Below are 20629 nucleotides of genomic sequence, written 5' to 3'. Positions count from 1 at the left end.
ACAAGGTGGCGATGTCGGTCTCCCAAAGGCAAGCAGGCACCAAGCCAGCTAGCCACCCAGGCGTGCCGGAGGGCCGGCTGTCCGCTGGGAGCAGCACCCCTGCGGCTTGCAGAGGGGATGGGCGAGCCGAGCCCCAGGAGGGTGGCCAGGACCAGGAGCCATTGTCCATGGTGGCACCAGCCACATGGGTGCTGGGTGGCCCCGCGGGTGCTGGGCCGCCTCTGCACGCTGCCAGCGCCCATTGTCTGCCTGCTCTTATTATAGCCCCATTCTTCCTCCGCTTCCTGAGAGCACGTGAAGCAGCGCTCGGCTGCAGCTGTATGTTGTGCCGAGACCTCGTAAACACGTTGTGAGAGGGGCCCGATGGCCATGCAGGGTGAGCTGCTGGGCTTGGGGCGCGCCAAGGCCCGTGCTGGAGCACCCCGTCACTGCTGCCTGGTGGCCCGCGCCATCCTGCTCCGCGGAACGGCTGCCTGTAGCTCAGGTGCAATAGGGAGAGCAAACTCATTTGCAGCAGCTGTGCACTCAGTGTGTGTTGCCCAGCTCCTGGGCGGGGGTCTCTGTCTTACAGGCCCCTGAGGTGCCACGGGGGTGCTCAGGGCACAGCATCATCCCAGAAAGGCGCTGGCAGACAGAACAGATCGACGGACGGCAGCGGGGCTAAGGTTACGCCGAGCAAGGGCTGCAGACACCGAGGCAAGGAGGAGCTGGTGTTGGGCAATGCACAGGGGCTGGTCGTGCTCTGCAGCGACGCTGGGTGCTGCCGGCACTGTCGGGTGTGCCAGAAGGTTTGGTGGTGAGGATTGCAGCTTGACAAGGGCCTGGGGGGTGTGAAATGCCTCCTGTCGGATTTTGCAATTCTGCTTTGTGCTCCTTGCTGCTGCGCAGCTCCCTTTCTGCAGCCTGCTGCCAGTCGGCCCCTGAATGCAGAGCGTGGCCGTTGTTTGACAAAGCTGGGATCAGGGAGGCTCTGAGCACGCGGGGGGGGTTGTGTTTGGAGGATCAGCAAACTAATCCAGTGAGCAAAATCACTGACGGAGCCAGCGGTGTGCCGTACCTCACTGTGTGCCTGCAGCGGTCAGGCACGTGTGTTGGGAGATCAAAGCATGGTGTGGGAACGTTCCCTGGTTTCAGGAGGGCTGGCAGCACAGCCCCAGCCACTGGCAGCAGAAACCTGCCCAATCCTTGGAGCTGTTGCTGGCGAGGACATGTGGAGCCCACGATGCTGTCATCCCTGACATGGGGCATGCGGGGGCACGGGGAGCCATTTTGCAGCACCACGCTGCCCTCGTGGTCACTGGTCACCTGCAGGGTCCACAGCTTGGGTGGAGATGGTGACCGTGTCCCAAACCATCCCTGCACAAGGCGGCTCGGTGCCTCCTGGGAGGCTCCCCCAGAGGGCTGGTGCGTCCACAGGGACGGGCTGGGCTCCCGCCAGGCGGCCCGTGCGGCCCGTCATCCAAACCTGGGCCAGGGCAGAGCGGTTCTGCCGGGCCATGGGGCTGCGCTGGAGCACGGCCCATTGCCTGCGTGCGTTTCACGGGCACACGCATGGCAGGAGGGTGCCTCGCGGGTGCACGCACCCCTGGGGGTGCGGGCGGCAGGACTGAGGATCACGAAAATGTGCAGGGTTGGAAGCTAGGTGGAATGATAGAACAGTTTGGGTTGGCAGGGACCTCATTTAGAGGCCGTCTGGTCCAACCCCCCGCAGCGAGCTGGGACATCTTGGACTCCATCAGGTTGTCAGAGCCCCATCCAACCTGACCTGGAACGTTTCCAGGGATGGGGCATCGACCACCCCCATGGGCAACCTGCGCCCGTGTCCCGCCGCCCCCCGCGCACAGAATTTCTTCTGTCGCCTCTAAACCACCCGTGTGCGACCCTCCCCGCCGGGACATGCCCCCCCCTCCCGGGCCGGCCCGAGGTGCCGGGCGCTGCGCCCGCCGCGGGGGCGGCCCCGGGGGCGGCTGCGGGGGGGCCGGGGCGGGGTTTGCGGGCAGGGCCGCTCCCGGCCGCCCGGCCCAGCCCAGCCCGGCCCAGCCCCGCTCCCGGCCATGGCCCCGCGCCCTGCACGGCGGAGCCGGCCCGGCCCCGCGGAGCGGCTCCCGGATGCCCCCCTTCCAGTGGTGCAACGGTGAGCGCGGGCGGGGGCGGCCGGGGGCTGCGGGGGGGCTGGGGGGGCGATGGGGGGTCCCGCTCCCCTCCCTCTGCCCGGGGCGGGGGGCGCTGCGGGGCCGTGGGGCGGGGGGAGCGGGCGCTCCCGCCGCCCCGTGCGGCTCGGGGGGGGTCTCGCCTCCCGGGTGGTCCCTGCTCGCCCCACCCCGGTCCCCGCTCCCAGCGGTGCGGGGCGCGTCGGGGTCCCCGGCCCCTGGCCCCCACCCGGGGGCTGCCGGCGCGGGGCTGAGCCGGGGAAGCGCTTCTGCTGCCAGAGCAGCCAGCCCTGCTCAGTGCCCAGCAATAAAGCCGAGGGCCGAATGGCTTTGCCATGCTCTCGCGTCGGCTGCTGATTGCAATGAAAAACAAACCCCCAAAACCCCCCAACCCTCTTTCATGTGTCCGCAGAAGTGGAATAAACTTATTTTTAAGGACCCCAGACGAGGCCCTGGCTCCTCACTCTCGTGTTCGCTGTAGGAAACTCTCAGGAACGTGGAACTGAGTTTGCACATGTTGAGGGGGTTTTGGTTTAAATGAGAAGTGGTTTATTTTTATGGCTAAGTAGTTGAGAAGCTGCGCTGGGAATTCCACCATCAAAGCCCTGCCTGAGCAACAAAGGCTGGGTTATTTTAATTTATGAAAGGGTTACAGCCTTTGAAGCTAAATATAATGCAACCAGTGGCTTCCTCCGCTGTAACACATACCTTGTGTGCTCTTGTGCAGCTTGGGGGATAAGGAGCTGCCGGTCCCGCAGGCGGTTAGCCCTGGCCATGTGGTGAGGGTATGGGTTTCCATTAAACGGGGTGCAAGGAAAAGCTCCGCAGCAGAAAATGCAAACTTGGCTGTGCTGAAGAAACATCCTAAATAAGAGGGACTTGGCTTGTAGAGGCTCTGAGCAGCCGCAGCGCTCGCCAGCTTCCCAAGGCACGGGCTTTGGGAAACACGGAGAACAGAGCCCACCCTTGTTCCAAGGCCGAGGCGTGGGTTTGGGAGACCAGCCGTGGGCATCTGACTTGTACTTTTTGGCTTTAAGCCCCAAGCTCACAAATATTTAAAATCAGCAGAGTCCAGCAAAATTGCCTGTCTGTGCGCCGCTAAGGACCTGTGCAGGACTGAGGCCGTCGATGTAAGTAAGTCTGAGACCCAGTAAGGAAATCACATTTTCAACCTAAGTAGGTGTATTCAGAATATCTCAGTAGACGGTGTATACTGTGCTGCCTTGGCGTTTCGGCTCCTCTTCTGCATCACGGTTTTTCCTCCTGTTGCTGCGCAGTGGCTCGGGGGATTCTGCAGCCACGGGGCACGAGCCAGGTAACTGGGGGGAGCCAGGGAGCCCCCACAGAGAGCTGCTTGGCTTTGGGGCAGCTGTTGCAGGAAGCCTATTCCAGCATCACAGCAAAAATTATATGGAAGCTGCGTTCAGTTTTCTGATGCAAAGCCCACAGCTTTTGTGTGGGAGTAGAAAGAATGGTTTTATTTAATGACCTGCTGAGTTTTCCATTTGTTTTATTGAACAAGAATTGGGGTGAGGGAGAAGCTCTGCTCAGCAAAAATCCCGTGCCTGCACAGTGCGGGCTGAAACTTGTGTCTGTCCTGACTTGAAATACTGCAAAATACTGCAAACTGTTGTGTCCGGAGGGGCAGACCACGCGGCATCGCTGGAGCACGAGGGGCTGCGCTCACAGAGGTGTCAGCCGGTTGTTAGCGGGGTTGTGACGGTTGAAGTCGTGTTGCGGGGTTTGGCATGGGGGGAGGGAGCAGGGCTGGGGTCACCCTGTTAGCCACCGCAACTGGAGGCGCTGCACAGCCTCCCCGCAGCTTGCAGCAGGGGTACTGAGGCCAGCTCAGCGCTTAAATCTGCCAGCGAGCTGTGCGTGCGGGGAGGAGGAGGAGGAGCTGCAACCCACAGCGTCAACAGGTCAAACTGCGTCTTTGCCGCTTCTGCTTACAAAGGGGAGGTTTCACAGTCCGCATGAAGAACGCTTTGCTGGCAAAATGAACCCCCTTTCCGAGCATCCTTCTGGTAGTGAGAGTCCAGAAAGGCAGCGTGGTCTGTGGGCACTTTCACAGCTCTCTAGTGATCCCTCTTTTCTCGTTTTTCAACTAAATAACTGTTGCAGCACACTGCCTTCAGCGATTCCGGTTTCAGGTACAAAACTGGTAGATTTAAGCTGGGAAATGGGTTATTTTGGTTTGGGTTTGGTGCCCATCAGATCTTCATTTTGTGTTGGTTAAACCCAGATTTGATCCATTTCCCTTGAACTAAAAATACGAATGCCTTTGTCGAGCGAAGGGGGTTGCGCTAATCAAAACCATCGCTCAGCCAATGCACCCACCATGTTGATGAGCGCTGGTGGGGAGGAGCGGGAGGGGAAGGGGCTGGCTGGGGTGGGGAGGACCTTGCTTTTGGGGGAGGCTGGGCTCAGGAGCTGCACTGCCTGGCTGAGACCCACGGCTCGAGGGCTTGCCCTGGCAGGACCTTCTTATCTCAGCTGAGCCGATGGCTGCTCCCTGGCCAGCAAAGGGCGCTTCCCCGGAGCCACACTCACTTTTCGGCACCGCAGCCTGGAGCTCATGAATTCTTGAAAGCCTGTTTGACAGGAATGACCCTTGCTAAGCTGGTGAGTCTAAAATTAGCCTTGCCAGCTGTGTTGTGGCTGGCAGGGACATAGACTGGCTCCTCTCTGCTTCGTCTGGTACAGGGCTGCAAGTTACAGCATCTCTTCTTCCACCTGTTTTTTCCCTGCTGCTGGTTTGACTGCCTGTCTCTCCGCACCCATGTGGCCTTTACACTCAGGTGTTGCCACCTGTGGGGAACTGGGGTGTCTAACAAGGAGCAGTGCTCAGTAAGCACCTTGCGGGGTCAGGGAATATGATTTCTGCCCCATGGGATGGGGTGCAGCTGGGCAGAGCGTGGGGACCGTAGGGACAACTCCACGCAGAGGAGTGATGTCTGGGTGTGATGTTCAGGAGTTCGTACGCTGGGGTTTGAGCCCCTTAAGATGAGCGCAGAAGGATTTGCTGGGGAGGTTAACATGGGATTGGCAGGGTTTGTCTCCCTTGGGGCTCTCCTTCCCAGCCCATCTCCTGGAAAACCTCTGGGATGCACATCCCAGCCTTTCCCTGCTCTCTGCAGAGCTGGTTCTCCTCCTGCTACCCTCAGACAAGGGCTTTTCCATCTTGTCAGGGGTGGTCCACGTCATCCCAGGCTGGCTGGCAATGAGCTGCAGGATACACAGAGCAAATGCTCGCTGTGGGGGGCAGCAGCCCTTCGGGCCCCTCTCCCCTCACCTCTCATGGGGCTGTAGCTCAGGTTTGGGCTGTTTCTGTCACCGCAGCTCTGGTGGCACAGAGGGGAATGGCTGGTGCTTTTCAGCAGATTCTTGGAATAGCTCTCAGTTTGAAATACACGTAGGCAGCGTTATTGTTTCTCTTGTGACCCGTTATTGTTACCACAACTCGCCGCGTGTTGTTTGGCCAGCATTGAATGAGGCTTCGTCCGTCCCATCAACAGCTGCTCTGCAGCCTGTGTCCCACCACCCTGTGCCCCAGCATTACATCATTTAGTTGCTTGGTGGTTTTTTTCAGAGCCAATATACTTGTTGGTGGATTTTCTTTGGAGCATTTCTCAATCATTTCCAGCAGGGAAATGGAAAAAAAAAACCCCAAACGTTTCCTATTGTCTTTTCCTGCACCTGGTGGTCTCAAAAGCAGAAGGCTGGGAGAAGAGGACAAAGAAATCCTCCCTTTCTTGCTCCGTAGATGAGGTGACTGATGAATTGTCTCCGGTGATTACATGAGGCAAAGATCAGCAAGTGTCTCAGCCCTCTGCAGCAGGAAAATCCCGTTTCCCGTGGTCCAGACTCTCGCCTAGTGCCTGCTCCAGCTACCAGCAGCAAACCGAGTGCTTCTCTGGCCACGGTGGCTTTGGCCATTGCATCAATGTGGCACATACACTCAAAGCGCACCGCAAAGCAGTGGATAGTCGGGAACTGAGCGTCCCAGGGCAGGATGTCACCCCAGGAGCGCTGCCTGCCCACCCTGCCTGGGCTCCCCTTGCTGCCCAGCTGTCCCAGGCCTCTCCAGCAGCTGTAACGGAGCCCGTGCTGGTGCCGTCTCTGCCCGTCGCAGCAGGGAGGAATCCAGACAGACCGAACCTGGGTTCTCACTGCTTGTGCTGAGGTTTCTGCAGCCTGCTCTCTTCCTGTCTCTGGTCTCTGTGGTGGAGAGCAAATTTCATCCTCTCATGAGAAACAGGCAGAGGATTTTAGTGGGCTCTAATTAAACCCAGAAGTGTTTCTGTAGGAGCTTTTTGATGAGATTGCGCAGCGTGGGAACAGGGGGTGCTGAGCGGAAGGGGTGGGGGGAGATGCTCCGTGGAGCACAGATGGGGCTTGGGGGTTGCTCTCCTTTAAAGTCCTGTCTGAGTGAGATCTGATGAGAAATCAAAGCTCTGGCTCTTGGGGGGTCAGCATGATTTTGAGACATAAAAAGTGGTGCTTATTTAGTGCCGGAGCCTGACTTTGCATCAGCTCCCAGCAGAGGCAGTGTCAGTGGGTCTGGTATTCCCGTGCTTTCCCCCTCACTCAGATGGGGACCCTTCTGGGGTGGCCACGCTGTCACCGGCTCTGCGTGACATCCTCCTCTGCGTTTCCCCTGTGGTGCCAGACTCACAGCGAGTGGCCCAGGCAGCGCCACGTGGCTGGTGTGTGCTGGCGCCCGTGGTTTTATTCAGAAAGGGGTTTCAGTCAGTGTGGTGCTGAATGTGCTCCTGGCACCAGGCTGCAGGGCCCCGGCAGTTCTCAGAGCACCGAGGATGAACCAGCCACTTGCTCTTTCTGGCTCCCACAGAGCAATGACAGATGCCAACTGTTCTTGTTTTTCAAGATCTTTTTTTGCTCTGTCCTTCCCTAAATCCCCTTCCAGCCTCCATGTAGTTCTCTGGAGATGAAAGCATGGGGCCTTCTTTTCTCCCAGATGCCTGCATTCTGCCTGGGGTACGTTTGTGCTGCTGGAGAAGGGTTCGTGACTGTAGAAATGCAGTGATGTCTGCTGTCTGTGCCGCACTGAGTGGCTCTACGGGGCTGCTGCTCTTCCTGGGGAGATCTCCAACTCACAGGCCACGAGACGATGTCTTGGCATTGGTTTCTGCCCGCTCTGCAGACTCCGGAGGGGACAGAGTCAGCCCAGCTCTTTCTGCTCGCACAGCACACCTGCTTCACCTCTTTTTCCCCTTTTCCATCCTAAACGCTGACTTTTCTCTTCCCCCCAAAGGGTGCTCCTGCAGTCTGGGGCTGATTTACACCAGTAAACCCTGCGCGATGCCTCCCATCACGTTCCAGGACCTGCCACTGAACATCTACATGGTCATTTTTGGCACCGGCATCTTTGTCTTCGTGCTCAGTCTCATCTTCTGCTGCTACTTCATCAGGTGAGCTGGGGGGCTGTGGTGGTGGGTCGGTGTCCCCGGGGCATCCCCAGCCCTTCCCAGCACCCTGTTCTTTTGTCCCGTAAGATGGGAGCCACTCGCTGTAAGGATCTGCCCTGAGGAGCGGGGCCGGCCACCCGCCGTGCTCAGGCCAGGCGCAGTCGTGGTCCCCGCAGTCCCCTGCGGCCCCAGCAGGGCAGGAAATGCAGGAAGGGGCTCTTGTTTTTCAGGGGACCACGCAGAGGGATGCATTGTGTCGGGCAGGGAAGGAGTGGTGCTGCATGGGAGAGGATGTGTCTTTACATTACAGTCCCTGTTCAGGGAGGGCTATTTTTAAATCCAAAGCCGAGGCAGCAGCTGGTGTTTCTGCAGGGCCCAGGGTGGCTCAGTCCTTCCCTGCGGGATGTCCTGGCTCCAGCAATGTCCTGTGCATCTCTCAGTGATTTTTGGGACTGTGGAAGCCGGTCTCTGTGCCTCAGCTGGAGGAGAAGCTCTGCTACAAGCGTCCCCTTGTCCTTGGGTCTTGCTGGGTTTCTCTGCCAGACGGTTTTCCCCAGCGCCCTCGCCCCAGCCAAGGTCACAGCAGGGCTGGGAGCTGCCGGTGGGCAAGCGCTGGAAATACATCGTTTCCTGCACCGCAAATGACTTCCTAAGGCAAACAATCGGGCATGCTGGCTGCCGGCCCTTATCGCTCCCTGCTGCCGATTCCTGCTGGTGCTGGGGGCAGCACGGGACGCCCAGGGCTGCGGGAGCAGCTTTGCCCAGGGCATGGCTTCAGGCTGGTCCTGCTCGTGGCCATGCTGCTCCTGCAGCACAAGCTGCTCTGCTTATCCCCAAATCCCACTTGGGAAGGTGCGTTTGTTGCCATGATTCCAAGCGCCACCTGATATTTTTGGCAGTGCTGTTCAGACATGACCCTTGAGGATGCTGTAAAACTCATGGTGCCTTTTTCTCCCCCTCTCCAGCAAACTGCGGCACCAGGCTCAGAGCGAGCGGTTTGGGTACAAGGAGGTAAAGTCAATGGTTATTTTCTGCACATACCCGCGGTGATTCAGGGCCAAGCGGGACGTGGGTGCAGGCAGGTGGGGATGCCGCGGAGACCGATGCTGCTCATCCCAGCTGGGTGCATTCAAAAGCGGTGTGATGGCACACGCTGCGCCTGGGCTCGAGCTGCCCGGCTCGGTTCAGCTCCTGTGGGGCTTCAGGCAAAAATTCCTCCTGGTTTTAAATCCTCTGCCTCCTTTTCTCCTTCAGGTGGTTTTGAAAGGTGATGCCCGGAGGCTGAACATGCATGGGGTGAGCAGTACCTCGTCTGGGTTGGGATGGAATTGGAGCTAATGAGGATGATGCTCTGGGGCATGTCCCCTCTGCTGCATGGGGTTGAAGGCAGCTCACAAGCAGAGCAAGGCCGGGATGGGGATGTGCTGGCACTACACAGCTGGGGAGCAACAGTGCTGGGCTGGGAATTGGGAGGGAAACCCCCTCCCCGGGGGCGGTTTGGGAACCAGACTCAACTCCCGGCTGGAAATACCCGGGAAGAGGCACCACAGCAGTGGGATTTCCCCAGCCACAGCATTTCTAGTGGGAGCAGTGCCACGCGTGGGCATCATGCTGGGTCCCATGTGTTCGCACCCCCCTTTCACCCTCCCTCTTGCCTCCTACAGCAGACCTGCGCCGTCTGCCTGGAAGATTTTAAGGTGAAGGAGGAGCTGGGGGTGCTGCCGTGCCAGCACGCCTTCCACAGAAAGTGAGTACGGCCGCGGCAGCCAGTGGAGGGGTGCCGGGAGGGGAGATTTCGGGTGGGGGTTTGCATCCTCCTATGTTTCTGCCCTGCAGGTGCCTGGTCAAGTGGCTGGAGGTGCGCTGTGTTTGCCCCATGTGCAACAAGCCCATGGCGGGTCCGGCACAGCCCCGCGCTGGCATCGGCACCCTCCTGGACGAGCTGGTGTGAGCAGCCCCGCTCCTTGCTGGCCAAATTCTGCGGGACCATGGCTCCCACGCGTGGCATCGCCCAGCCCTGCGCATCCCAGGGGTCCCACAGGTCATCCCGAAGGATCTGGGATTTCCAAGTTGGGATTTTTAACTTGCAGGTCATTGCTTTGTTGTTGGGGTTTTTTTGCAGGGGCAGGGGTGGGGAGGGAGGGTGTTTGGTTTTTATATGTCACCACAGTTGTGCTCCATGTGGAGCCATGACCCCCTGGGTGGGCTGCTGGGGGGCTGCCCCCCACTCCCATTCCCCCGCTGCTCCAGGGGGTGGTTTTGTACCTGGTCCCTTCTGGACTCTTGGCTCCCCGCACCACGGCGGCGGGATGTAGTTTTGTGTAAAATGGTGAATAAATGGATCGTTTCTCAGCTGGTCTGAGGCGTGTGCACTTGCGGGGCTGCGGGAAGGAGCCACTGCAGCGCAGGGAGCTGGGGGCGGCCAGGCCCCCCCTCCACAGTCTGGGGAGTTACCAAAAAGGCCTGAAATAGCCCCAAAACAGGCCCTGCTGCTCCCCAGGGAGTTACCAAAAAGACCCCAAATAGACCCATAATGGGCCCCACTGCACCCTGGGGGGACAGACACCTTGGGGAGCATTACCAAAAAGGCCTGAAAGAGCCCCAAAACAGGCCTTACTGCACTCCAAGGAACAAACGCTGTGGGGATTTACCAAAAAGCTGTGAAATAGGCCGGGGTATTAACAATAAGGTGTGAAATAGCGCCAAAATGGGCCCCACTGCAGCCCGGGAATTACTGGAAAAGTGTAAAAGCCCCAAAACGGGCCCGGCCGCAGACGCCTGAGATAGCGGAAAAGGTGTGAAATAGCCCCAAAAAGCCCCGCCGCAGCTCAGGGAAAGTAGCGCACAGGCCTGAAACAGCCCCAAAATGGCCGCTGCTGGGGGCAGGCGCGTTCCCGAATTGGCGCCAAACCGCCCTGCAACAGAACCCGCCGGGACCAAAATACCCGAAGCGCCTCGGGAGCCGCGCGAGCCCGCTGCTCCGCCCTCCCCGCGGTGCCAGGTCTACCCGGGCGGCCACAGCCCGCTGCCAGCCGCCCCCCCACACCCCGCGGACCCCACCGGCGCTCAGAAGGGACTGTGCCACGTCGTAACGCAGGGCGCACACGTCACGCAGCCGCGTGCCACTCCCATTCATCATTCGCTATGAACCGGAAGGATCGACCCAAATTTGTCCCCGGCCCTGACCCCACTGCCGCGCCACTGCCCCTCAGCCCAGGGCGAGGGACCCCCGCCCGATGGCCCCGCGACTGCGCGTCCCCCTGCCCCAATGGTCCTCGCGCTTACGGTCCCTTTACTGCCCTTCTGGGGCCGCACAGCCGCGCTTCCCCGCACTTCGGGGCTTCATTAGTCATGCTAATGTATTCATATGTTGCCACGCCTCCCCCGGCCACCACCTTTACGGCAAGGATGGGATTTTGCGACCAGACTGCCGCAGTTTGCGGCGCCTGTTGGGTAAGGCAGTAGCTCTGTGCTCGGACGGGCCTGGCGCCGTGCTGGGGGTTTCTCTCCCCGCAGAGCGCTGCTGCCCACCGGCAGTACGGGGGAGTGTGTTTAAAGGGGCTTTAAAAGCGAGGGAGAAGGTGCTTTGTCGTGGGTCGGGCTATGGAGCTCAGCGGCTTGCTGCGAGCCCTGAGGCTGGAGGGGCCGCGGGATGGGGCGCAGCCGCCCCCCGCTGTTCCGCCGGCCGAGCAGGTCCTGCTCCAGATCGGGCTGCTCTGCTCCGAGGGGCCCGGCGGGGCCCACAGGGCCAGCGTGGTCAGAGACCTGGGGGCGCTTGTCGAGGCTGCCGACTGCCAGTGGCTGCTGGCAGGTGTGAGCCCTGCCACGCTGGGCGAGCTGGTGGCTGCGCTCAGTGGCTACGCAGCACCCCCAAAGCAGGAGCAGGAGGCTGCAGATCTCCCCAGTAAGGACAGCGCGTACACAGCTGCGGCTGAGAGAGCGGCAGACGTGGGCGCAGTGTTTGTACACCTCCTTGTGAAGCTGGAAGCTGCCAAGACCCAGGAGGCTCTGGGTGTCCCCATGGTGGGCCCAATCCTACGCCGTGTGGTGGGACCCATCTACATCTTTGCTGCAACACATGTCGTGGAGAGGCCCTGGACAAATGTGAGGTCTCGGTCAGCAGCACAGAAGCTGCTGGTGTTGCTGGTTCAAGCCGCAGGCTGCGAGTCGGTGGCAGAATTCCTTCGGGGAAAGAATGAAGATGAGGAAGGAAGATTTGCAGCAGTGATGGGGCTCCTGAAACAGGAGTTGACCAAGTAAGTAGAAAGAGGAGGGCAGTGATGTGTTTGGCTGGTCTCTGTGTAGGAAATATTGGAAGCTTTTGCGAAACTCTTGAACTCTGCCCCATATTTATCATCGAGTGTCTTGTCATGCCCAAGAGCTTCACAAATACCCACTAGTGGAAGGTGTTTGGGGGCAGAATTGGTCAGCTCTTACTGTCAGCTGAGAGGCACAAATGCTTAGGAAATGAGCATTTGTTAGTTCTAGTGTTCACTAAGTTTGTTTGTATTTCCAGAGACACTTGGAAGTGTAACCCTGCCACAAAGTTTGTGTTCTCCTGGACATTGCCTCATGTCACCCGGCCCTGGCTTAGCCGTTACCTGGAGTGTGTCCTCCCACCGTCACTGCTCATCTCAGACGACTACCGGGAGGAGAATAAAATCCTTGGTGTGCGCTGCCTGCATCATATCATTCTTAACGTGGTGAGGATTTGAGAAATTAGATCCCTTTCTAGGTGCTGGACACCTGTTAAGGTTCCTGACTTCTTTTCCTGGTTCTGCTGTTTACCTAGCAATTCTACTCCATCCCCCATACCGTCCCTGTCTGTTTAAGTATGGGTAATTCTTACATCTGTTAACACAGCCAAAAGGTGGCAAAACAATTTGTTAGCTCAGCTGATTCACATATTGGCCTGATGGCCAGTTTTCAGGGCAGGGTATTAAAAGTAATGCCAATGGAACTGCAAAACAGCAGCTGAGGAGGTGGAAGAAAGTGGCTGCTCCTGCGCATGGCAGGGTTTAACCTGCAGTTATTACAGTATGGTACCTGCTCCCACTTGCTTGTAAGCAGTGCTCCTGAGGTGCAGTATGTGTGAGGGTTTGTGAAGGCCCTTCTCTTTTATTGGGTTAAGCAGGTGCTGAATGTGATGCGCAGGACTAATGTTCTGTTCTGTGTTGTTGCAGCCAGGTGCCGATCTGTGCCAGTTCAACAGGGCTCAGGTTGTGTACCATGCCCTTTACAACCACCTCTACTCACGAGAGGCCCCTCTCATCCAGGTAGGACAGTAGAAATTTGTTTGAATCTGCCTTGTGTATTGTGTATCAGCCCTGTGAGGGATAACCAGCTTAAGGCATTGGGAGGCAGAACCTGTTTCCTGACAGGCAGTCCAGTCAGGCTGTTAGGAACCGATGCCTGTGGCCAAGAGACAAAGTAACTCAGTGGATTTCAGGAAAATACCCAAGTAGAGGGCAAACCTCTTGCCTCCTGTCCCCTCCCAAGTGGCAGCCTTGCTGAAGAGGGCCAGTAACAGGTAGTAGAAATAGTTGGGTCTGTTGGGTGAACTGCAGCAGCTGTGGGTGGTCAGTGGGTCTGGAAGTTACTGGGTCTGGAAGTGTTTTGTAGAGAACATATGCAGGATTGTACAGATGTACTGTCTCTCACCGAACCAGGCAGTACTGCTGTGCCTGCTGGATTTGCTGCCAATCCTGGAGAGAGCCCAGCGGCAGCAGAAGCAGGCCAGACCGACCGCGCTCTATGATGAGGTGCTGCAGCTGGTTCTGACCCACATGGAGGCAGAGCATCGCCTTGCGCTGCGGCGGGTGTATGCCAGGGCCCTGCCTGCCTTTGTGCGGAGGTGAGAGCGGTAACCGCAGACCTACAGGGACTTGCTCTGGCCTTGGTAGGTATCTCCCTTTTCAGTGTGTGTTTCTTTGTGTTGGCAGACTTGGCATCCTGATAGCACGGCACCTGAAGAGGCTGGAGCGAGTTATCTTGGGGTATCTGGAAGTCTGTGATGGCCCTGAGGAAGAAGCCCGACTGGGAATACTGGAGACATTGCAGTGCACCATTGAGCACGCTTGGCCCAGGTACCTGTCTGGGGGTGAAAGCCACTGGAGAACGCATATCCTGAATGCTACCGCTCTTTCAGAGCCAATGTCGCTGTTGCTTGAGGAAAAGGCCCCAATATATTAAGGAAGAATCTGTCACAGGGAGGAATTGCTGGCATTACTGCCTGGCTAAAAAAACTGGCCCAAAAAATAAGCTGGGGCCTCATTTTGAGATGATTTCTGCCTGTTCAAGAAGCATCAGCTTGGCTAAAAACTACATCTGTGCTCTCTGCCTGGTGGCTCAGAGTGCTGTGAATTAGGCTGCCCGAAGACAGGCAGCCCCAATACACCACCCCAGGGTTCCCCCTGCGTTCAGGGCCTGTGTCTTCCCTCTGGTGGGTGTGCTGAATGAGGCAGCTTCTTCAGCCCCAGCGCTGAAGCAGTTACTCATCTTAGCTGGCTACAACCCTGCTCCACATGTAAATAGCAACTAGCAGCTCCTGCCTGAAGTGTCTGGGAACTGCTAAGCAAGGCTGTGCTTTCCCCTGGCTTGTGAAAAGGACTTACAGTAAGGTGCAGCTGCTGCTTCCCTTTGCAGAATGCCATGCAGACTGCCTGTGCTCCTCAAAGCCCTGCTGAAGATGATCTGGGACGTACACACTGACCAGAGTTCAACACCAGAGCCAGTAAAGGCTGCCTTGCTCCAAGGGGCCACTGAATGCCTCATCCTGCTGGATCGCTGCTCTGAAGGGCAAGTGAAGGTGAGCCAGGGACCCAGCACTGCTTCATCTCTGACCCTTTCCCCCTTAAAGGAGCAGAATGGTGCATGCAAGAGCCCACTTGTTTCCTCGATCCAACGGTATTTTCAAAGCATCAGTTCCCACCCACCTCAACATTAGCTCTTGATGCGTCGACAGCCGTCTATGTATGCTTTGTGTAATTCTCTTTGAACAGATAGCTGGGGGAGGGTTGATAACACCATAAACCTGAGCGTGCCAAGGCACTGGAAACTGATGCTTTTCTTGTTTCAGGTTCTGCTGGCAGGTGTCTACAGCAGCTGTGAGGAGAACCGCGTACGGGAATGCATCAGAAAAGTGCAAGAGAACACATGAGGCGTGGCTGATCAATGCACAGCCTGCTTTTTGTACAGTAAATTATTTTTATTTATTTAGTTACTGTCTTTCTCATCCCACTCCTGTTAGCCCTGTACCTCCCCCAAACAAGATACACTTGTGTGCTTGCCTAGCTGCATGTGGGCTTCTCCAGCTTCAGAACAAAGCAGCAGCACCCTGCAGACCAGGTTCCTTCCCGGAGCACAGCCCAAGCTGAGCCTTGGGTGACTGTAGAAAAGGTGGGGAGTCTTCTTGCTTAAAACTGCACTTCATGCAGGAGTTGTACAAACCTGCTGTAGTTCCCTGGGATAGGGACAGAAACCCTTCTCTTAAAGAAAATTATGAGTCTAGACTATGAAAAAAGGAGTAATATATTGAGGGTCCTGCACAGAGTGGCAAAAGCTGGAAGGAGTTCTCATGGCAGATCTGGAATCCTGTCATTCAGTACAAAATGTGGGTTCAGGAAGGAGTCAGGCTGCTTTTGTTTTAGTGGCTGGCTCTGTTTCTTCTTCGTATTCTATTTCAATATAGGGACGTTTTCTTCTGGCTGGTCCTTTCAGGGGGGTTTTCCCTTTAGATTTGGAGTGAGAGGCTTTCTTCTCTACTTCCTGCTCCTCTTCACTACTTGTGTCCAACTTATCCATGTCCTGAGGGAGAAAGGAGTGATGTCAAAGCACGGTGTGTAACTAAACCTCTTTCTGCAAAATTACCTCATATACCAGATTCTGGGTTATAATTCCTGGCTCCCAGTTGTCTAGTCAGAGGAGCTGGGCCGTAGTGGATACAGTGCAGTCTGACTGTATCCGTGTGTACCACAAATCTGATTTTGCTGGCTCTTAGCCCATCACCAGAGACAGCGAGAGGCTAGAGGTCACTTTCAAACAGCCTAACAGTTTATATCTGGTGCTTCACCTACCTCAAAGTCACTGAGGTCACTGTCATCTGCTTCCACAAACTCTCTTTTATCCATGTCCTGCAAGAAATAAGTCAAAAGCTAGTACGTGCACACTGAGCACAATGCAATGTTGTGACTTGCAACAGCAGAGCAATCAAGGCCACCGCTTGCACACACATGCTTTTTCAGAGTTCACCTCTCCTAGTCTCTTCCCACCCTGCCGTTCACGCTACAGTGCCCAGCCTGTAGGTGAATCAGAGGTGCTGCCCCAGGTCAGGGAAGGATGAACTGTGGTGCTGTGGCTGAAAGCATTACCTCGTCATCATCTTCTTCCTTCTCTGCATCGGACTCGCTCTCGCTTTCTGCATCTTGCTGTTGTAGAGCTTTGTCAAAGGCGTGAATGGGGAAGTTGTAAATATCTCCATACTGAAAAGGAAAATGTGGATTTTCTGTAAATCACAGGAGGAGGGCAGCCGTTGGCAGTAGGGTCGCCTGAAGCCTGTGGCTTGCACAGAGGCAGTTTCAAACTAGTGTAAACCTGGGGTTCAGCACCTTCCCTAATTCTGAAGTATGCAACCCGTACAGAAAACAAGGGGTTCTGCGTTGTGGGGAAACAAGTCCTCCAGCCCGTTATAAATTCACCCAAGAAGCAGGGGGGGCAGTCATCCCCTACCCCTCCTATGTGGCTGGTGCTTCTCTTTCATACCAAGGCTCCATCCCTCCCTGGAGAACCAGGACAGAGGGCAGCAGGAGCAGTTTTACTGCTGTGCTTGGAAGGCAGTGATCCTTACGGTATCCTGTTTCAGTCTTTCCAGTAGTTCCTTCTCAATGGCGTTATCCAGCTGAGCAGCAATCAGGGCTTTCTCCTGATGGAGCAAAGAGGAGCTGTATCAGGTGTTTGAAAGACAAGTGGAACAGAAGCGATAGACAGGAGATCACATGAAAGAGTGGCATTACCTCTCTTCTCTTCTCTCGCCTTTCAATCTTTCTGCGTAAAGGAACAAGTTTCCTCCTGCAGGTAACAACAAGCGCTAGTTAGCAACTCCGTCAGCCTCTTGTGTAGCTGATGAGCAAATGCTCATTCAGGGCAACAGCCAGCAGTTATATCATTAGAACTGTGGCTACAACTAGTTTACGTGCTTTTTATATACTTGGGACTAGACTGCAGTTAAATCCCTCTTAAGCCAGGTTCATTTACAAGCCTGCCAGAACCTCAGGAAAACAGCTAAATGCGCTAACGCTCTGCACAGGGCCGGTGGCAGCGGCTCAATAAGCCAAACTGTGGCTGCTCTTAGTGTCACTCACTGTCGCTTGAGCGTCAGCTTCCGGATGCGGATGAGGTACTGCGTGATCTTAGTAAATCGCTGCTTGCATTTGTGTCGGATGAAGCGGGGCCAGTAGATGAGGTTCTCGTCTATCTCTTCCAGTGCTTTCTCATAGTTCTTGCTTAGCAGGACCTGGGGTGGCGGAAAGGGAAAAGGTTGAGCTACAGTGCAGCAACAAAGCAGGGATGTATCTGCTCTTGGGAGGACTCCCATCGCTCACTGCCCTCTGCTGCACTCGGCCAGCAGCCTGCCCTCATTAACTCACCCGCTCCCAGAGTCGACGAGGAAAAGCTGCCCGCTCTATCGTCTTCATGTACAGGTAACAGCGACCTGGAGAAAAGCAAAACATGATCCCAGGAGAGAGACTGAGCATGTCGCTGACAGCAGGAGAGTGCTTGGAGCTGGAGTGCTCTCTGGCAGGCGGTATTTACCCCCTGCCCACCCAAGGGGTTGTTCATTGCTGCTGCTGGACCCCCACCTTTCTCCTCCCTGATGGTCGCATACTGGCTGTTCGCCAGTGGGCAGGAGGAACGGTTGCACAGACCGGTCAGGTTGTACTCATTGCGGCAAAAGTTCTGGGTCTTTGTCCTGGAAAGGAGAGAGGTGAGGTGGAAGGGGATGGGCGGGAGCACCCCACTGCATGCCCTGCTCCTTGCAGCCACCACCCCATCCTCTGGTGGTGGTGGTGGCACAGGGGTGAGGGGAACACACTGGGGCCCCAGGGACACCCAGCTTTGTCCCTGCTGACACACACACACCCCCCAGTGGGGGGAGCACAACCCTATCCCCTCAAAAACTCACGTTATCTTGTAGGAGCAGAACTGCCTGTTCCCCAGCGTGTCCCAGACAACCTGCGAGGACAAACAGCGGGTGACACACGCTGCCACCCCTCACCCAGCACCCTGTGCACCCCCGGGGAGGATTTAACGGTGGGGGGGGGGGGCATGGGGGTTGACACACGACCCCACAAAGACTGCTGCCCCCTCCCTGCAGCCCGGGCAGAGGCACAGGGACAGCACAGCTGCTGCTGCCACGATGCTGGTCGCAGCCCCCTGGCCCGGGCACGGGACCCCCGACAGCGGCCTGGGGATGGGACACCGACTCCCTCCTACTCCCGGCCCGGGAACAGGATACCCCGACCCCCCCAGCCCAGGGATAGGACCCGCAATCCCCCTGTAACACCAGCCTGAGACACCCGACCACCTCCCCTCCAACCCCGGCGCGGGGACGGGACACCCTGACCCCCCCCCCCCCTTCCAGCCGCGGCCCGGGACCCCCGACCCCCTCCAACCCCGGCGCGGGGACGGGACGCTCCGACCCCTCATTCCAGCCGCGGCCCGGGAATGGGACACTCTGACCCGCGCCACCCGGCCCGGGACCCCCGACCCCCCCAGCCGGGGCTGGGACCCCCGGCCACGTGGTGGGTGCGATGAGGCGGGCGCTGATTGGCTGCGGGGCGGCGGGAACGGGTGAACCGGCGGACTCACGTCGTCCGAGTGCATGGTGCTGTCGCCGGGCCGGAAGAGCGGGGCTCTGCCAGCTCTCGCGAGAGCGGCGGGGAAGGGCGGGGCCACGCTGTCATAGCGACGCCGCGGCGGTTTCCGGGCAGGGCCGCAGCGCCGTCCGCGGCGGGGGGCGGGGCGGGCGCGCCGGTGGCGCCGGAGCCCGAGGGGATGCGCAGCCGCGGGACGGGCCCTGTGCAGCGCGTTGTCAGCAGGAAGCCCCCTCCCCCCTCCGGGGCCTGGTCGGGGCCAGTCGTGCTTGAGGGGGCGGGGGGGGCCCGGCCTCAGGCCCGTCTGCCCTGTCGTTCCTCCTCCCCGCTCCCGGCAGAGATGGCGGCCGCCTCGCGACGGGGGGTCTGCCAGCGCCCCGCGCTGCCGTTTCCCGCTGCAGAGCCGTGAGGGAAACGTTTATCGGTGACCTGGGCCCGAGGGCGCAAAACTTCACAGCTACAGCCCCCATGACTGGTGTCCCCCCGCCGCAGAGCCAGCAAGGCCTGTGCATATCACACTGCTAACGCCTTGAGAATTCAATGCTTTTTCTTTTTTCAGCAGGGCGAGTAAAAAAAAGAGGTGGTTTGATGCAGGGATTACGACCTAATGACTCAGAACAGAGAAACTCCAGTGCTCGTGGCACCGCCGCTAAATTGATGAATTAAAAAGCCAGAGCTGCCAAGGCCGAAGGCAGGAGGGTGGCCTGTTGCAGCGGGGCTGGGGGGGCTTGGGGGGGGGGGGGGGCTGGGGGAGTCTGGGGGGGGCTGGCTGGCTGGGGGGGGCTGGCTGGCGGGGAGCCCACCTGGCAGAATCAGAGGGAGCGAGTTTCCAGAGCAACACACAGAGATCAGACAGGATTAAATATTTAACTGGGAGGTGCGCTGTGGAGGTGTCGATAGAACCCCAAATGGAACGGCGTACTTTTTTGCTTTCCGTCACAGAAAGCAAACATGTTTTTCCTTTTATTCTTGGCAAAGCAGGGGAACAGGTGGAAGATAAAAATAACCGGTTTTTTGAGAGCAAGCTTAGCGTTAGTCATTTCCAGTCAGCCTAAGAAATATAATTTCATCTTCTATGTGCAAAGCAAGGGGCAATGGGCCCGCTGTGGATGTGGGATTGCCTGACAATAGCCATTTATGACCTTTGATAATGAGTCATAAGGTACCAAATCTTGATGAATTGTTATTATCCTCCTGTTTCCCTGCTGGCAAGTGCATCTGCATTGTGCCGCTCAGGCTCCCGAGCAGTGATTCATCTGTTCTTTCTGGCAAGTGAAATGGCTGTGCATTATACAACTGCTCATTCAAGACAGAAATGAGTTTTATATAAACTGCCAACAGTGGAACCAGAGAAGCTGTAAGTTTGAGGTTTCACTGGAAAAAATGAGATCACGGGAATTTCTCTGATACTTATAAAATTAATTTGGTACCTCTATTACTTCACTCTCTCTTACTTAATTGTAACTTTACAGACCATTATGCTCAATAATTATTGTTAACAGTGCAGCTGCTCTCTTTCTAAACTTGTGGCTGGGAAATTGCAAAGGGGCGATTAAATCTATTGTACTTCTCATTGTGATGGGTTAGGATCACAAATACAGCCCGTTACCTCATCTCAGCTGAGAGGAAGGGATTTTAAAAAATGCTGTATTACTCACTTGTAATCACAGGCGATCTAACTAGCTTTGTTGGCTGAGTCTATGTTTAAGAGTCTGAAACTGCTTTCAGCCTTATTTCGACCTGAATTTCTTAGAGTTCTTCAAATAAATGGATTTAATAGCTGTTGGTAAGGACACACAGGCAGCTATAAGTAGCACATAAACAGCGCAACACATAAAATTATACTGAGATGGCAATAAACAATTTTTTTTAACTGTCTTCAGCAGAGCGTGGAACACATTAGCAGCACAGTGACATCTTTATTGACGGACTGGCAGTGACACAGATGGATAGTGCTTTGTTGTTACAGAAAGGTTTCATGCTGGCAATTATAGTAGAATTCTGGAGAAAGAAATCTCCCAAAGCTGATAGCATTGATTTAATTTTCGGCTTTTTTTCCAGTGCTTTTTTTTCAAGAACATTAAGTGCTTTAAAGTTATTAACAAATGCCACTGGACTCATGTGGGAGAGATGTTGATATTATCCCTTACTGCATGGGTGGGCTGTGCCTGGGATG

At 56.7% G+C, this 20629-nt stretch overlaps 3 protein-coding genes and 1 non-coding gene across 8 annotated transcripts; 2 read left to right on the top strand and 2 right to left on the bottom strand.

The window, feature by feature from the left end:
* Nucleotides 1–2001: 2001 nt before the first annotated feature.
* On the top strand, nt 2002–9934 carry RNF122 (ring finger protein 122). Of its 5 annotated transcripts, none has more exons than XM_056363119.1 (6): nt 2002–2134; nt 7429–7585; nt 8548–8593; nt 8837–8878; nt 9250–9329; nt 9419–9934. In XM_056363119.1, the coding sequence occupies exons 1-6, from the start codon at nt 2110–2112 to the stop codon at nt 9531–9533; spliced, it is 465 nt and encodes a 154-aa protein (XP_056219094.1). In that variant the 5' UTR covers nt 2002–2109; the 3' UTR covers nt 9534–9934. The 5 variants fall into 5 exon arrangements, with proteins under 5 accessions (XP_056219094.1, XP_056219093.1, XP_056219095.1 ...); XM_056363118.1 differs by having other exon boundaries at nt 9247–9329; XM_056363122.1 differs by lacking the exon at nt 2002–2134 and adding an exon at nt 2737–3280 and having other exon boundaries at nt 9247–9329.
* Nucleotides 9935–10646: 712 nt separating this feature from the next.
* Nucleotides 10647–10741, bottom strand: LOC130141103 (small nucleolar RNA U13). The gene has a single exon (XR_008818979.1). It is a non-coding gene; the product is annotated as a small nucleolar RNA U13 (small nucleolar RNA).
* A 262-nt stretch (nt 10742–11003) lies between these two features.
* TTI2 (TELO2 interacting protein 2) lies at nt 11004–14800 on the top strand. Its single transcript, XM_056321701.1, has 7 exons — nt 11004–11838; nt 12099–12285; nt 12766–12858; nt 13252–13436; nt 13525–13668; nt 14228–14390; nt 14661–14800. The coding sequence occupies exons 1-7, from the start codon at nt 11186–11188 to the stop codon at nt 14739–14741; spliced, it is 1506 nt and encodes a 501-aa protein (XP_056177676.1). The 5' UTR covers nt 11004–11185; the 3' UTR covers nt 14742–14800.
* On the bottom strand, nt 14750–18554 carry MAK16 (MAK16 homolog). The gene is made up of 10 exons (XM_056321702.1): nt 18449–18554; nt 17763–17812; nt 17440–17549; nt 17227–17291; nt 16942–17093; nt 16594–16648; nt 16428–16502; nt 15952–16062; nt 15658–15714; nt 14750–15388 (listed from the first exon to the last, which is right to left on the bottom strand). Exons 1-10 carry the CDS (start codon nt 18461–18463, stop codon nt 15212–15214), a joined length of 867 nt encoding a protein of 288 aa, XP_056177677.1. The 5' UTR covers nt 18464–18554; the 3' UTR covers nt 14750–15211.
* Nucleotides 18555–20629: the final 2075 nt, after the last annotated feature.

The sequence above is a fragment of the Falco biarmicus genome, chromosome 18 (assembly GCF_023638135.1).
Source record: "Falco biarmicus isolate bFalBia1 chromosome 18, bFalBia1.pri, whole genome shotgun sequence".
NCBI classification, from domain to species: Eukaryota; Metazoa; Chordata; class Aves; order Falconiformes; family Falconidae; genus Falco; species Falco biarmicus.
The sequence above is the reverse complement of the archived record's forward strand: the minus strand, read 5'-3'. Positions and strand labels throughout refer to the sequence as shown.

Bases quoted from the DNA above. Each gene is read 5' to 3' on its own strand.
- RNF122 (XM_056363118.1), top strand. From the start codon at position 2,110: ATGCCCCCCTTCCAGTGGTGCAACG. The intron at 8,879-9,246 runs GTGAGCAGTACC...TGCCTCCTACAG, and splicing joins GGAGGCTGAACATGCATGGG to CAGACCTGCGCCGTCTGCCT. The intron at 9,330-9,418 runs GTGAGTACGGCC...TCTGCCCTGCAG, and splicing joins CAGCACGCCTTCCACAGAAA to GTGCCTGGTCAAGTGGCTGG.
- MAK16 (XM_056321702.1), bottom strand. The intron at 17,292-17,439 runs GTGGGGGTCCAG...GCTTTTCTCCAG, and splicing joins GACCATCAGGGAGGAGAAAG to GTCGCTGTTACCTGTACATG. The intron at 16,503-16,593 runs GTAATGCCACTC...TTGCTCCATCAG, and splicing joins GGCGAGAGAAGAGAAGAGAG to GAGAAAGCCCTGATTGCTGC.
- TTI2 (XM_056321701.1), top strand. From the start codon at position 11,186: ATGGAGCTCAGCGGCTTGCTGCGAGCCCTGAGGCTGGAGGGGCCGCGG. The intron at 13,437-13,524 runs GTGAGAGCGGTA...TTGTGTTGGCAG, and splicing joins CTGCCTGCCTTTGTGCGGAG to ACTTGGCATCCTGATAGCAC. The intron at 14,391-14,660 runs GTGAGCCAGGGA...TTCTTGTTTCAG, and splicing joins GCTCTGAAGGGCAAGTGAAG to GTTCTGCTGGCAGGTGTCTA.